Raw genomic sequence first — 16,199 nt, forward strand, 5'->3', positions numbered from 1 at the left:
TCAAAAGCACAGAGTATATTATTAGAAATGATTTCCTATGTGTGGTCTTGTATAATTTTAAAGTACCCATGTCAGCTAATTAAATGGCATACTGTAGCATTGTGTATAACAATTAAAAAAAACTATAGCCTACTGATGCTATTTGTGTTTAATCAACTTGCCTATTAGAAACATAGGCATATACAGATTCCAGAATTACACTTGCTTCACACGCAATCTCAATAAATAGTTTATCATGTTCCACAGGTCTGACATGGCCTGTACACTGACGTAACCAAACAGTAGGCTTTTTCATTTGGAAAAAAGTGAAAACTACAATTCCCAAATTGCTTTGCTGCAACTAGCGGGGCGGGGGCTCCAGCTGAAGATGCAGGCACGTGAAGCGGAAGCCAACCAGATTACAAGAAATAGTCTGGCGCTTCTGCCTTCAAAATAAAATCCCTGGAATTTGTCGCTCAATTATTTTCTTTTTTTTACATCACCAAAAAAAAAATTACAATTGCACATGTCAGATTTTTATAAAAGCTCATGTCATTTATTTATTTTTTATTTTGGCTAAAGCTGAAACCGGAAGCTTATTTTTTTCTGAAGGATATGACACATCTGCTAACCATTTCCCTGGCATTTAAATTAATTCATTTTAACTATTTTTGGATTTTACATTTTTACCGACCCAGATTTGGGCTGTCGCGCGACATTAGGGCTTCACAGTTTACCGTCAGTGAAGGTGTGGTAGATGTTACTATTCGTATAGCTCGTAACCGCGAGTTAGCTGCTTGTTAGTTTAACGATGCGGGCATTGCATAGCACTTTCCATTCATTTGGGCTAACGTTAGCTTTGTAGTGGCGGTTTACGCTCACCTGAGAAGCTTTCTTTTTTTGGTTTACTAGCTTACGTTGGGTAACTTGTCGCTGTTACGCTTGCTTTGTATAGTACAGTGGGATTGATTTTCTTGGGTTGAATTGGGAGACAGGTCAACCACTGTAACCGCAGCTAGTCTTCAAAGTGAATTAGGTTAGCAAGACGACGTTCACTTTTACACACTACAATGGATTATGACCAGAAAGCGACAGCAGTGGGCGACTGCTTGATGAGCTACAGGAGGGACGACACCGGCTGGAAAGTCTGCAAGAAATCGGTAAATGTGATTTGTATTTGTTTGTTTGTCTTCCATGAAATTGTACAATCAGTCTCCGCTTGCACTGATACATGCAGTTATCTGTTTCTAAAGAGCTAAGGGGGTGCTTCACTCGTAGCCTACATGTGTCACCGTCATAGATAGTGTATAGACCATATATACCGTACGTGGCCTTGCTCACCGACACGGGTAGATCAGCTGACCTGAAACAGGAACTTTGACGAAACTTGAGGCTCTCTTCCAAGCCCCTCACGATTCAAGCAAGTGGAAAGAATGACTGTACTGTACTGAAAAATTCACCATTGCAATTCGGGTACACACATTGTTTGCTGAAATGCACATCTGACATCATAGGTTTACATTGTGGAGCTGATATAGATTCATACAATAGTCGCACGCCACAAACATTGGCTCATTTGTTTGCAAATGTGCATCTACTAATGACAGAACATGTATTTATTTATTTTCAATATCAAAATTCAATATCCTGCCTCAGTGAATGTATTTGTCAAAACTCCCAGGTAGCACCTCGTTAACACTGATACAGAATGAATATGCTTAATTGGCTGAGCTCTCAAGGGCCAAAGATTGCTGGACACATTGCAACAAACACTAGGGTTCAAGATTGGTTTATTTGTCATGTACGACATTTACAGGAGCAGTCATTGATGATGACATTCTTAAAGACCTACTTCACCAGTGGAAATATGAAGCTGTATTGAACTCTGAGATCCTATGTAGTATAAATGTGCAAATATTTTAGAAATCTGTTCATTTTAGCCTGAGAGAGAAAGGCAGAAAGAGTGTTTTATGGTCTCACTGTCTAACCCTACATTTTCCCACATGTGACATCACACAAAGGGAAATGTAGGGTTAGGATTAACAGGCCAGCTGGGCCAAAGGAAGACTGAGGGAAGAAAAACCTAATTCGTTATATTATAATAGCGATTTTATAATGATAGAACGCTGGTTCCGTATGGGTGAAGTATTCCTTTAAGTCCCAGGCTCCTCTCAACATTGCAATATAGAAGAAGTACAAGCAGAAGAGAGAGCAACACCTGAGACATCAAATAAACTAAAAGTAGTGCAAGGACTATGTATTTACTGTCCTCAAATGATAAATTACATATTTGCGTTGTGAATGATACATTTTGACTGGAGATGATAAAAACATGGCCTTAAATTCTTGACTTCCAAACTGTTTTAATCAGTTTAACTCGATCGTTTTCAGTCCATTTTTCATTTCACATCCACTTGTACCACTCAGCTTGTCAATTCACATGCAATCTATCACTACCAATTCATATAGATCCCGGGTTCCTGAACGATACTTTTTTCGATACCAATTTTATGAAATCCGTTTTAACAAGATGACATTACAGATTATGGAATCTTTTTTTTTATTTACAAAAAATCATTAAATAGCAACGGCCTTCAGATGACCACACATGCACTATCCCCTGAGACACTGCAGCTCCATGCAGCCAATCAACAACACTCTTAGATCTTGGCATTTTTCCATATTTGATATTTCGATACTCCACATTTTTCGATAGTGGATCGGCAATTGAGACATTTCGGTCGGTGCCAAATAAGTATTGAAGTTTGATACCCAGCCCTAGCCGTTGGTAAGTGACCCAAAGGCCAACCTCCCCTCACTGTGACTGTCTGTGTACTGTTTCCTCCCCTCACTGTAAATGGATTCCACTTATAGCGCTTTTCCCTTGTACACATTCACCCATTCACACCAGGCCCCCAGGATGCTGCCTTCTCCGAGCAGCCAGCATGGACTAGTGGCCAACCCATTGGTACTGCATGCTGTGAATGGGAGCTTATTTTCCATGGAGCCCAGAGGCAGATTTCCCCGTCCACACAATACAAGCGGCGAACAAGATTGTGTCTCCGCAAATTTTTTCTGGATATCAATCATAGGCTCATACTTATCTTTAGACCATGTACTAATAAAACTCCTCAAGCGTTTTATTAGTCCAACGGCTTTCAACGTCTTTCAGTTTGTTTTCGCGGGAGGAGGAGACATGGGTTACACTCGGTTACACTGCTTTCTTCATCCAAGAACGTCAGTGAAACGTACACTGCGCGTCACGCTTTAGGGGCGTGTTGGCACCGTGTACGCGGAAGCCGAAGCCAGGAATACTTCCTGTATGGTTGCCCTGCGCCAATGAGCAGCTTTCATAGGAATGAATGGCTTCAACGTTCCAACGGTTTTCAGTCCGCTGTCCATTTCTTTATAGGTCCATGATTCACACACACATTCATACACCGATAGCAACAGCTACCACACAGGGTGCAAGCTAACTATCGGGAGCAATTCGGGGTTCAATGTCTTGCCCAAGGACACTTCGACATGTGGCGGGGAGGCGAGGGATTGAACCACTGACCCTGCACTCAAGTGGCCGACTGCCCTACCCGCTTTGCCACAGTCGCCCTGTGACTGTCTCTGTACTGTTTCCTCACTGTGACTGTCTCTGTACTGTTTCCTCCCTCACTCAGTGCGTTTCCATGGGACAACTAGATTGGATTAAGACATATACCGAACTTGCCACTCGAACGGACTGCGTCACTTGTCTGAGTATACATGCCTGGCCTTTCAAATATTCGATAATGGTCGGAGCATAGCTGTCTCCGCTACGCTAGGTGGTGCTGTGGCCCTTTCAACAAGTGGTTATAGAGCCACGTCCGGTTCCTTTCCGGCAACAACACTACTATTTATTACGTTGTCTCCTTCCACTTCCTTGTGAAATCCTCCGCAGGGATTCTCGAGCAAGCTCATACGTGCAGGTAGAATGCCGACAATGAACGAGTTATCTAGGTGTTCTTATCCGACTTCGCTTGTCCGTTAATGTGCCGATTTGTGTGCGAAGTAGATCGGATAAAGGTGTTTACATGCATTTCACAAGCCCTGTTGAAGTCTTATTCGTTTATTTACACGATTATGAGTCTGCATGTAAACGCACTGACAGTGACTGTCTCTGTTGTTTCCTTCTGCAGAACGACGTGGTGGTGTCCTGGCGTCCCTCCACCGAGTATCCCGGGAATGTGTGAGAAAACTTCAGCTTCTCTTTTTCTTGAATTTCATTTGTCAACACTTGTACACAAATAATATTTCTGTAGATGGTAAACAGAAGAAGACTTTGCTGTTTTGCCAGGGTAAACACTAGTTTAAGGATAACAATCAGAGCTTTTTGCCTACAGCTATGCCCCAGGCATCTGTTTAGAATGCTAACCTTAAAACTGCTGTTTTTTGCCAAGTAGAATATCACTGATGCCGTTCTATTTTATACACAATATTTTAAAAGATGCTCAGCTGTTACCTAAGGCTGCACAATTAAGAAAAAAAATATCTAATGCGATATTTGTGACTGATATTGCAAATATGAATTGCGTTTATGAACGCTTTTACATTCTTATTCTCATTTTCATTGAGACACATTAAAGTTATTATGGTTGGATTTGTCAGAATCTGACCCAAACATTTTTTATTTTTTTTATTCTGGAGAATATGTTGTCCTGGCAGGAAATTGCGCCTTCTTGAAATTCAAAAAAATGCAGTAGGTTAAATTGCGATTTGATTTAAATTTAGATGAATTGTGTCGCCCTACTGTTACCAGAAGGTACTCAATCTTGGCGTGTGATATGTAGATGGATGCACAGTCTCTTTTGAGCTTCATGAATCAAGACAGATCAGACCAAAAAACCGTGAACCTGTATTCAAGTACAAGGATTTAGATTTAAACTTATTATCTGCCTCTTTCACAAATGAATTGTATAACATGTTTAAGAGAGGGGTGTGGTCTAAAAAAATCAACCCATTGGTTAAATTCAAGGCTTGAAACAGACAGGATGAAAATATAAAAGAAATGTACTGTGTTTACCTTGGTGCAAAGGTTAAATCATTAGCCTCATAAAAAATGTATGGCTAAAATGTACAGAGGTCATGAGGTCATGTCTTAATAATCAACTCTCATCTGAATTCCTCCTCAGTTACAAGGGGGAGGGGATTGTCAGTGGCAGCCTGGAGAAAGTGTGGGAGTGTCTGAAGCCAGTGCCCGGCGGAATGCGCGTCAAGTGGGACAACAATGTCAAAAGGTTTGAGCTGCTGGAACAAATCACAAAGGTGTGTTACTCCTTTCTCTCTCTCTCTTCTCATCAGAACATGTGTTAGTCATGATCAGTGTTGTATATTAGTTCACCTAGATGACTATTTATTTCCCCACAAGGACATTTCTATTTCTTCTGACTTCCTTTAAAGGAATACTTCCCCCTTACGGAACCGGCATTCTATCATTATAAAATCACTATTATAATATAATAAATTAGGTTTTTCTTTACTCAGTATTTCTGTAGTCTTCCCTTGGCCCAGCTGTCCTGTTAATCCTAACCCTACATTTTACCATGTGATGTCGCACATGGGAAAATGTAGGGTTAGACAGTGAGACCATAACACACTGTTTCTGCCTTTTCTCAGGCTAGGATGAACCGATCTCTAAACTGTTTGCACATTTATACTACATAGGATCTCAGAGTTCAATACAACAGCATATTTCCACCGGTGAAGTAGGTGTTCAAAGATTGTCTGAATTATTTATTAGCGTCCTAACATAGTGGTGGTTTAAAAATGGCAAGCGAAACAGTTTGGACACTCTGATGTTGAACTGTAATACCAGAGATTTCCCAAGGTGGTGTCAGTCAACTGCATGTATGCCTTTCTGCTTTCATTTCTCTTAGCTGATCATTGAGGCTTTATTCTAAAGCACACTTATGGAAGACAAAACATATGTGGATATAGTTGTGAATATTTGTATCTAACTTAAACGGATCCCCTTGTGTTCTTTGATCCTCACTGTTCCCAACCTGCTCATTCTGAGGACAAATGTCCATAAATGAAAAATAATAAATAAATAATGGTAATAATAATAATATTTTCCAGTGTAGCTTCAAATGCGTTCGGGTGATTCTAAATGTTTGCTTTTCTTTTGTTCACTCCAGTCTTTAAAGGTGAAGTAAGCGATTTATTTATGTTAATATAAGTGTTAAATCGCTCTTTATTCATACAGTGATCACTTATATAGTGTGCACGTTTCATGTAATCGGCAAATAAACTTTTCGAGGAGCCCACTACTGATAACCAATCAGAAGAGAGAACGCTACAAACCGGCACCTGTCTCACTGCTGGTGCACGTGCAGAGCGACAGATAAGTGAATGTGTATGCGCCTACAATGGCGGAGCAGGTAAAAATCCTTCCCAATGTCTGTTTTTATCATATTTTATCACACTTATGGATCTGAGATGATGCTAGATAACTTGCTGCTTGAAGACCACAGTGCATTAATGTGGTGACGTGGGAACGAGGGAGGGGACTGATAACCAGTGTTGGGAACGTTACTTTGAAAAAGTAATTAGTTATAGTTACTCACTACTTGTTCCAAAAAGTAACTGAGTTAGTAACTGAATTACTTTATAATAGAAGTAACTAGTTGCCAGGGAAAATAACTATTTGCGTTAGAAAAATAAAGTTGTCAAAATTTTGATTTTTTTAAGTCAGTTGAAATGAGTAGAAGAGACAGGTATGCCTACTTGTAGGCTACATAACCTTCAATATTTATTGCACATCAACAGACAGCAAGAGGTTTATCCTGCACTTCAAGTATTTTGTTCTCAACAAAAGTAGTAGAGGAAACTGCTGAATGTACCGTGCTGATCTGCTATATCACTGGATTCACTTCAGGGGTGTCGGCTAAAACACCACTTAAGGCCAAACACGTCAGACTATGAAGCATGAGACGATGAGAGGAGGAGTAAGGATTTATCCTATGTTTATTTCCTTCTTTAACATGCACAGCGGCATACAGATCCCAGGAAAAGAACAATAGCAATATTCGGCTCGTGATGACACGCTAAACAGCTGTTGCAACCGGCGAATCACGGCCGTTTAATAACGTGCATAAATTATAATTTATAGAGATCGGGAAACTCCATGCACTTACTCACAAGGGTGATGCAAACAAACTCAGGGAGAGCACGTTTCAACCGTGGATTGATAGGTGGTTACTGCGGTGGTTACTCACACAACAGAGAGAGAAAGAAAAAGAAACTTCACTAAACAGGTGCTCCGGCTGACTGACGTGACGGCGCTAACTGACAGTTATAATGTCATCCACACTGAATAAAACACAACTTAAAACACACCGGTCTCCTCACTAGCAGTTTGTGTAGTATGGAGCCAGGGGTGTGTTCGGATTACACAGTTTATTCAATCAATTCATAGTAACGCACCGCATGTAACGTTCAGTAACGATAACGGCGTTGTAACGATGGAAAAAGTAATTAGTTAGATTACCCCGTTACTGAAAAAAGAACGGCGTTACCTAACGCCGTTATTTTAAACGGCGTTATTCCCAACACTGCTGATAACTGCAGTCAGTGACAGGAAGTTAGCTAAAAGAACAATTTTGCTTACTTAACCTTTAAGTACTCTCTTTTGTCTCCCCCTCTTGCTTAGGACGTGTCTATCTGCCGAACCGTCACGCCCTCGGCGGCCATGGGTATCATCGCTCCACGAGACTTTGTAGATGTTATTTATGTAAAGCAATATGAAGATGGCACCATTTCATCTAATGGTGCGTACTAAGGACTCATTCTCCTCTTCTCTACCTGGTGTATTCTTCAGAGCTTTCTTTGTTGTATTGTGCCATGAAGTAGGACCGGACGTGAGACAGTTAGCTTAAGCCCCTTGTGTGTTTTTTGTGTCATGGGAAACAGCCACCAACGTGATTCACCCGGGCTGTCCTCCACAGTCGGGCTACGTGAGGGGTTTCAACCATCCATGTGGGTGCATCTGTGTCCCCATCTCAGGGTGAGCACACACACGCGCACACACACACACACACACACACATGCACGCATGCACTCAAAATTAATCCGACAAACTTGATTTAAGTATCTAAATGTTCAGCATAGTTCAGACATTAATATTCTTATAAAAAAAATGCATAACTTCAAAGAAAATTAACCATTTATGAAATTAATATTTCATACAAAATTATGATTCCTCCTACTCGTTCATACTTCATCGTAGAAACTCCATTCAAAGTTTTTCATGTTCGTCTTGCACAGGAGCACATTTCCATAATTCACTATTTTTTCATAAAATTCATAACTTCAGAGATAATTAAAGGTTTATTACACAAAAAAATCATCACCTGAAATGAATGAGGAAATCGGCAAAACGCAAAGCGTTTTGCAATGATTACAAACACTTCCAGCTCACTGATAATTCATCCTACAAAGTTCATTTCTTCGACCAAATTTAGCCCACTTTACCCCAGCTGTGGGGTAAACTGAGACAGACCAGAAAAATCAAGGGGGTAAACTGATCCACTTACTTTTTCCACTCAGGAACTACCATAACAACACATATTGTAACAGTTAGAATCCTGAAAGCTAGCCACACATTCCAGAACTAATGTCGGACTAGTAAAATAATGATGGGGTTTGGTCAATTAAGCAAAGCAAATTTTCTAAACACTTGAAAGTAACTCTGAACAAAATCAAATACAACATATTATAATTCAAAAGGTTTTAATAAGATTCAAATGAAAGATAGAACCAGTTAGATTAGAACACAGTCTGGGGGTCAGAACACAGGACCCTTAGAGCCAGCTTGTGTCTGGGGGTCAAAGCATTGGAAAATCAGAACCAGCGAGAACAGCCTGGGACTCAGAACACAGGAGAAGACCCAACTGGATTATAACATCAGCCTGTCATACTCAACAACTAGGCCTACTCTACATTCCAGCCCTGACGGTTACAGGGAAAGATGAGAAGGTGCTCTTTCCGTGTGGTTGCCCCAGGTCGTCTTCCTGGTGTATTTCCTTGGCATGATGGCTTTTCTACAATTTGTATGACATTAAAATAAAACATATGTTATGTAATATTACATTAAAATATGTTTAAGACTAAACTTAACTTGTGCCTCATGGTGGGGGAAAGTGAGACAGTGTCTCACTTTCCCCCACAGCATTTGGCTCACTTTCCCCCACCACCACAATTTGAGAAAAAACTACCTCTCTTGGCATTTCAGGCTAATCTTTAGCTAATATCATCACATGGTTGTTATATGTTGGTAGTTCATCAACACGTATGATATAAGTTTTTCTACGTGAATACATTTGCTTTGGCACAACAGTTGATTAAGTTGACAGCAAGAACATTTACTTTTACATGCAAAATACCTATTGTTGTGAAGAAAAAAAACATGCTTACCACAGCACCATGAGGTCCTCTCTTTCAGGGCCATGGGGAAATGAGAGGGGCTTGAAAACATATATCTCACATGACCAAATTTTTTTTCCGTTGCCTAGATACAGGGGGTGGCTCACATTACCCGATGTCTCAGATTCCCCCGTTCTCCCCTATGTGGATTTTAAATTTTATTTTCCAAAAATGACTCCACAGCCCCATTCAAATCGGAAGGGAAAAATTCAAAATGCGTTTTTCATCCGATAAACTTTATTCAACATTCTACATGTTCAGCTCCTTCAGGACATTACATGGTAGTATCCTGATAGAGCTGAACACAGGGTCGGGGGTTCGAGCCCCCATTCCAACACAACATTTTATACTTCACCGGATTTTCTTAAAAATTTGCACAGATGTTGATTATGACTCAGAGATGACATCATAAGAGTTTAAAGGTCAAAGGTCAAATTTCAAGGTCACTGTGACGTTGCCTTTTGTGACTGCATTATCTCATGAACGCTTCCACGGTTTTTCTTCAAATTTTGCACAACTCATTTGGATATATTCATCTTAATCTTCGTTCTTTATCAACATTCAGCAGTGAAGCTTATTCAGCATCAGCTCAGCAGCGCAGCATTCACACCGCAATTTCTTCATGAATTGCATTTCTAGTTCTGATTGTAATGGTATGTTTCTTCTGCTCCGTTCCCAGAGAGCCCAACAAAACGCAGGTGTTCAGTTTCTTCCAGACCGACCTGGGCGGCCTGCTCCCTCGCTCTGTGGTGGACTCCTTCTTCCCTTCCAGCATGACCGAGTTCTACAGCAACCTGGCCAAGGTCGTCAAGTCCCTCAAAGACCTTTGACACCCAGACTAAAGGGTTGTACCTGAGGCCTAGGGCTGGTCAGGCCATATGGGTAAATTCCATTTGAAAACAGTAATCCATACACGGAGAACATCAACTGAATACATATTTTAAAATAGCTCTTATACATATTTATGTTTCCTAGGCATTTCTATATATATTCCTGTGGAGGAACACAGAATATCCTCAAAGGTCAATGCCCTTGTTTAGAAAGCAGTTTTACTTTTCATGACTCAAGTCTTAAATGGGAACAAGGGTTTGCGTTTGACTAAAACCTGCATCTTTAACTCCAGTCTCTGTACCCCCCCCCCCCCCACACACACACACACACACACACACACACACACACACACACACTGTGTGATACTTGTATTTCCTCCAATCTGCAGACACTGGAAATAGGTGTGACATCTATATTTGTACATGTGCTAAAAGTACAGAATGTCTTTACTATTGACCAAAATAGTGAGACACCGGATAATTCCTCTTCTTCTTATATTTGCATATTTCAGTGTACTGTTAACATGCATGTTGCATGGACCTTACCGTTATGCTGCTGTTAAGATTATTGGTTTGGAGTACTGACTCATACCTCATATTTAGTTTTTGTGTTGTACTTGAAATGCCATTTGTTTAGCTCATCTCTGCTTTAACTGCAAACCATGAAGATCTGCCTCTTAAATCAGCTCTACTCAAGCACATGTGGGATGGCATAGGTGGCCATTCAAACAGAGGCAGTTTCTGTTTTTCTGCATTACGAAGTGCTGCTCTATTGAGCAAAGAAGTGTCTTCCCCTTTTCTTGCGGCATTGCTTTCTGAAGTACATTCCCTTTAGTTATCTTCATGCAGTTTCAAGATTAAAACCCAAACTTTAAAATTGGCCTTTTGAACCAACTGCCTCTCAAAGTCCATCAATAGCCGATGCTGGATGGATATTCCATTCCAGTTTGTAGAATAAAATGTAACATGGACAATATGCCAATCCCATAGTTTAAGATCCAATAAGATAAAGTTCTATAAGTCAGGAGGAGTGACTAGCAGTGATAGGATGTAAAATGATATAAATGCATTTCATGTTGATATTTGACGTGGTTCATTTCAGTAGCTAATACTGTAAGAAGGATCTCCCGCACACTGTCTCGCTTTCTGCTGTCTTATTTATTCCGAGAAAAGCAGCAACGTTCCGGACTCAGCAAGTATTTACTCAAATACTACTATACTAAAATACAAGTTTCATCAACTACTACTGCTTGTACTTTTACTCTTTTTCCACAACTAGTATTGGGAAATATTGTACTTTTACTTTATTTACATTTATCTGACGCCTCTAGTTGCAACGCAAGATTTCTGCAAACAAAACATGAAGTTAATAAAATATGACCCTTTGTTATAAATCAAAATACTCACAACAGTATATATAACTGAAATCAAAGCCTGTAGCACTTGAAAGAAAAACTCTATAATCATGTCTGGATTTAACTTAACAATAAAAAAGTGTCTATAACATATTATTGTTCCTCAGTAATAACGTATGAACTCACTTTCTGCATTAACTGGATTAAATGTATAGCTCAAACCTTATTTAAAATGTTATTAAGAAATCTAAAAAGAAAGAAAGATAAAGACTTGATCCGTGTATTTCCTATCTTTGTAAAGATTGTTTTTAAAACAGCGCGCGACCTGTTACATACTTTTACCTTACTTTTAACATTAGCCAATACTGTTAATGAAAGACCCCTTAGTTGAATGCCACCACTTCCCTGTCATGAAGAGATGAGATGTTCTCGCCTTTTAAGTGGATCTGAAGTTACTTTCATGTGTGTGGTGTTAAGATGAAGCAAGCAGGTTTTTTTAAATCTTTTTTTTTTTCAAGTTCTTAACTTAAATTGTCTCTCATAGAAAAAATCCCTAATGTAAATTGACAAACGTTAATCACTTGAAGGTGGGTGTCTGTTGAAGTTATTATTCCATTATTCCTGTAACAGTTTTATTTGATGGCACTTTTAAATCTTTTTCTTCTGTTTCAACATTTTAATCACAGTACAAACTTTATGGGGCAGATCCAATAGTTTAAACTAAAACTGGCACAAGTAGGTAGGTGGGTGGTGCCAGGCTAAGCTGTACACTGACTACTTTACATTGTATCAAAGTGTAATTTCTTCAGTGTTGTCCCATGAAAAGATATAATGAAATATTTGAAGAAATGTAAGGGGTGTACTCACTTTTGTGAGATACTCTATCTCTATATTAACACCCGCTATGAAGTTGTTCTCAAGTCCAGCTCTGCCGCGCGTATTGTAGTCCAATTGAAATGTTCCAATAGGGTGAATCGTACATTATGTCTCAGGTTTCTCAAATGCAGTGGTTCTCAATTATTTTCTCTCATAGGGGACAGAAATGTTTTTGCGCCCCCCCCCCCCCCCCGCCCCCTAAATTGAAATACTATTGAAAACCTGCTAATATTTATTTATTTATCTGTACAAAACCACTGTATGAGTTTCTGGCACGAGCATTATGCATACAATCACCTTATTATCAAATTAGATGTTAGATTATAAAATTAGCTGAGATAACTTCTGCAGCAAAAAAATTCAAAGTTCAGTCTATCAGCTCAATTTGTAACATTTAAACAAGACTGCTCAGTCTGTGTGAATCTCAGGACAGAGAAACAAGAGCAAATGATTCACTGAGGTTTGCATTTCATTCAAAACATTTTTAAACTGTAAACATAGTTAAGGTGGTGTTTTTTTTATTATTATAGGCCAATAGGCCTTCTGTGATGCGATAACCAATAATTCATTAATGTTATTATTAGTCTACTTGCTTGATTTCTTTTTAAATAGCCTACAGAGACACTTGGAGACACATGTGGACATTTATTTACTGCAAATCGCGGCCTTTCGCGCGGAGATGACCATACACATGCACATCGCGCTTGCTAGCACTTAACTTTTTTTTTTTTTTGCTTTTGGTCAGTTGGACAACTCACAGCGCGCCCCACCATTTGAGAAGCACTGCTCTAATGCATATTTGTTCCATGACTGTGTGCTTTTAATTATTTAACTTTACTGTTTTGGTTGATTTTAAAAACTGCCACCCAAAAAGATCATTTCAAGAAATTTCCTATTTCCGGTGGAGCTCCGTTTCTCCATGGGTCTGCAAATAGGTACTCTTGAGAATAATTGGGAACTGACCCTGCGTTCCAATCCCCATACTTCCCAAATATTTAGTATGCCAGAAAAAGATTTAGGATGTCCCAATACATTCAAGTCAATTGTAGTATGCTGAAAATACCTAAATGCCCCACTAACTCCAATAACATTTTGGAGTATTCGGCTTTATTCTTGACATTTCTCAACAAAATGAAAATATATCTTCCTCATCTGATTTTTCTCCAGTGGCCCTAAAACTCTTCTGTACTTTAGTATGTAGCGTAGTAAAAAGAAAAAGTATGTGATTTGGAACACAGGGTATTTTTGCTTGAACGTTGGCTTAATCTAAACCAGTCAAATTTTATATTTTAATTTAGTAAAAAAGGTAGATTCTGAACTAATGCACCAGCACGTGAGTGTTGTATTCAGAATGACGAGCTGTGAACCCCTTTAACTATTAGATTTGTGACTGTGGTTGACTTGATAACCAATGAGACCAAATACCCAAATACCAATTATTCTGTTTTGTGATTGAATCCAAATGTTTTCCTTTTATCCCTTATTTGACGCATTTCTTGTCTCTGTGCCACACTAGTTGGCAGGTTGGCCCGAGGTACATGCCATCACAAGCACAACAGAAGAACATGTCAAATAATACATGTCATAAATGTGTTTTTGAATGAACTCATCTTACTGAGAGCAACTGCTGCTACTCTTTCCATTGAGGTGTACATTGTCTAGTCAGAACAAATGAAAAGTGTTATCCTGTACTGTTCTACACCCAGTTAGTTTTGTATTTCACCAGCATTAAAATGAATAATAGGAAGCTGTTGTTGTCTTTTTCTTTAGCAGTAACAGGGAAAACGTCTGCGCATCACATCTGTACACTTACAGAACGAAACTTCTATAAAAAAAAAGTCATTTTGAATTTGTACACCACATCTGACTGTATTAAGATCAGTTTTGTAAATTAGCGTTAGCCTCATAGCTAATTGCCCAAGTCATATTTACTCTACATCTACTCTATTCAATTCAATTCAATTCAATTCAATGAGCTTTATTGGCATGACTATTATTGCAAACAGTATTGCCAAAGCATTACAGGTAATAACAAAAGATATATTAACAAATATTACAAAAAGAACATCCTGATATAACAATACATAGATAACTATATCATATCGGGAATAACTACTTATTCTACATCTACTCTACTCTATATCTACTTTTCGTTAGCCTAATAGCATCATTGCCTAAGTCATATTTTAAGGGTTATAGAGTAGGGTAAAGTAGATGTAGATGTAGAGTAGATGTAGAATAGAGTAGATGTAGGGTAAAAGTAGACTAGAGTAATTATGATTTAAGCAATTATGCTATGAGGCTAACGATATTAATTATTGAACTGTGATAGAAAGCATTTGTTTTCTAGTTGCATACAAAGACACTCCATGGCATTATGTTTGAGTCTTAATCCTGAGGGTGCCCATGAAACATTTTGAACACAGAAATAAAGCTTGTACACAAAAGATAGTATAAAATATATCCATTTGAGCAAGGAAATATGCTCTGTGTGCATTCAAACCCTTGGACACTTTCAGCGTAACTGCAATTTTATGGGTACTAAATATGAAAATACGCTGATTGAGAAATAATGTATCTACTAAATGTTGTTCGTGTTCTTGCAAAACCCATTGTTCTGTGCAAAAAAATAAAAAATAAGCATGTAGTGACGGCTACAGGGTCAACCAAAATGCAACATGATATCGGTCTTTTTTTTTTTTTTTAATAGATGTTTTTTTTTTTTTTGCAAACATTTTTTTATTTTTACAAATAAACACATTAAAACTAAAGTTTTCTGAATCTGAATCTGAACTGTTGTTAGCTGTTTGTGCTACCCGCCTCACTTCCGGGCTTCACTGATTCGCTAGCCCTCCACAAATCAAATTGCTCCAACTGAAAGACTGCCCGCCGCCGATTAAACATGAACATTGAACAATCGGCTCAAACGAAGCCCGACGACATCTACGACGACCGATTTCACGGCACACACCAAACAGATTTGTATCCCCGCCCCCTCCAGACTCTACGACGGCGATTATCGGGCCGGTGTGTCCGGGCCTTTAGGAGTTTAGGGGAGATTTTTGCTGGAGCAGAAGTCAGCCTTGTACTGTTCCAGAGGGGGCCAGAAAAAATATGTTTTTTCTCCATATATATTAATGCTAACCTAAAACCTAAATATCTGTTCAATTGTACGCTAGGCATTCAATTGCTGAACGGTAAAGGTCTGGTGTTGGTAGGCAATGCTTTAATGAAGGTAAAGCTCCTCAGAGGCTACAATGTGGTACAAGGTCCCTGCAACCTGACAAAATGTAAGGTTGTCGTAATGCTTTGACCTCCAAAAATCATATGAGTTCACCTTTAAGTCCAAGTGGTAGTTTGTTAAATCTGGCAACATTCCCTCAGTGCATTCTTAAAATATTGTGCTCACAAGATTTGAAGTCACAGTGACATTGACCTTTCACCTCCAAAAATGTCATCAATTCATCTTCTAATCAAAGTGTGACCCTGCTTTCCGAATCGCCTACTTTCTACTATTTAGTGGTAGAAAAAAGATTTAGGATGTCCCGATTCATGTGGCCAGATTTAGGATGGTTAGAAAGACCCGGATGCTTACTACATCCAGCCAAGATTTTTAGTGTTGAAAACAGTATCCCATTTGGGCGATTCTGACCCATAATCCAGTGCGAACCTGAAGTGGAGTCACATCAACGATGCCTCCATATGA

General features: G+C 39.1%; 1 protein-coding gene across 1 annotated transcript; it reads left to right on the top strand.

Moving 5' to 3' along the window:
- The first annotated feature begins 698 nt into the window (after positions 1–698).
- On the top strand, positions 699–14,210 carry stard5 (StAR related lipid transfer domain containing 5). The gene is made up of 6 exons (XM_080029639.1): positions 699–1,139; positions 4,149–4,198; positions 5,142–5,274; positions 7,661–7,778; positions 7,921–8,014; positions 10,112–14,210. Exons 1-6 carry the CDS (start codon positions 1,050–1,052, stop codon positions 10,260–10,262), a joined length of 636 nt encoding a protein of 211 aa, XP_079885765.1. The 5' UTR covers positions 699–1,049; the 3' UTR covers positions 10,263–14,210.
- Positions 14,211–16,199: the final 1,989 nt, after the last annotated feature.

This window comes from Ammodytes marinus (genome assembly GCF_949987685.1).
Source record: "Ammodytes marinus genome assembly, chromosome: 1".
NCBI classification, from domain to species: domain Eukaryota; kingdom Metazoa; phylum Chordata; class Actinopteri; order Uranoscopiformes; family Ammodytidae; genus Ammodytes; species Ammodytes marinus.

Bases quoted from the DNA above. Each gene is read 5' to 3' on its own strand.
- stard5 (XM_080029639.1), top strand. From the start codon at position 1,050: ATGGATTATGACCAGAAAGCGACAGCAGTGGGCGACTGCTTGATGAGC. The intron at 1,140-4,148 runs GTAAATGTGATT...TTCCTTCTGCAG, and splicing joins GGAAAGTCTGCAAGAAATCG to AACGACGTGGTGGTGTCCTG. The intron at 5,275-7,660 runs GTGTGTTACTCC...CCTCTTGCTTAG, and splicing joins TGCTGGAACAAATCACAAAG to GACGTGTCTATCTGCCGAAC.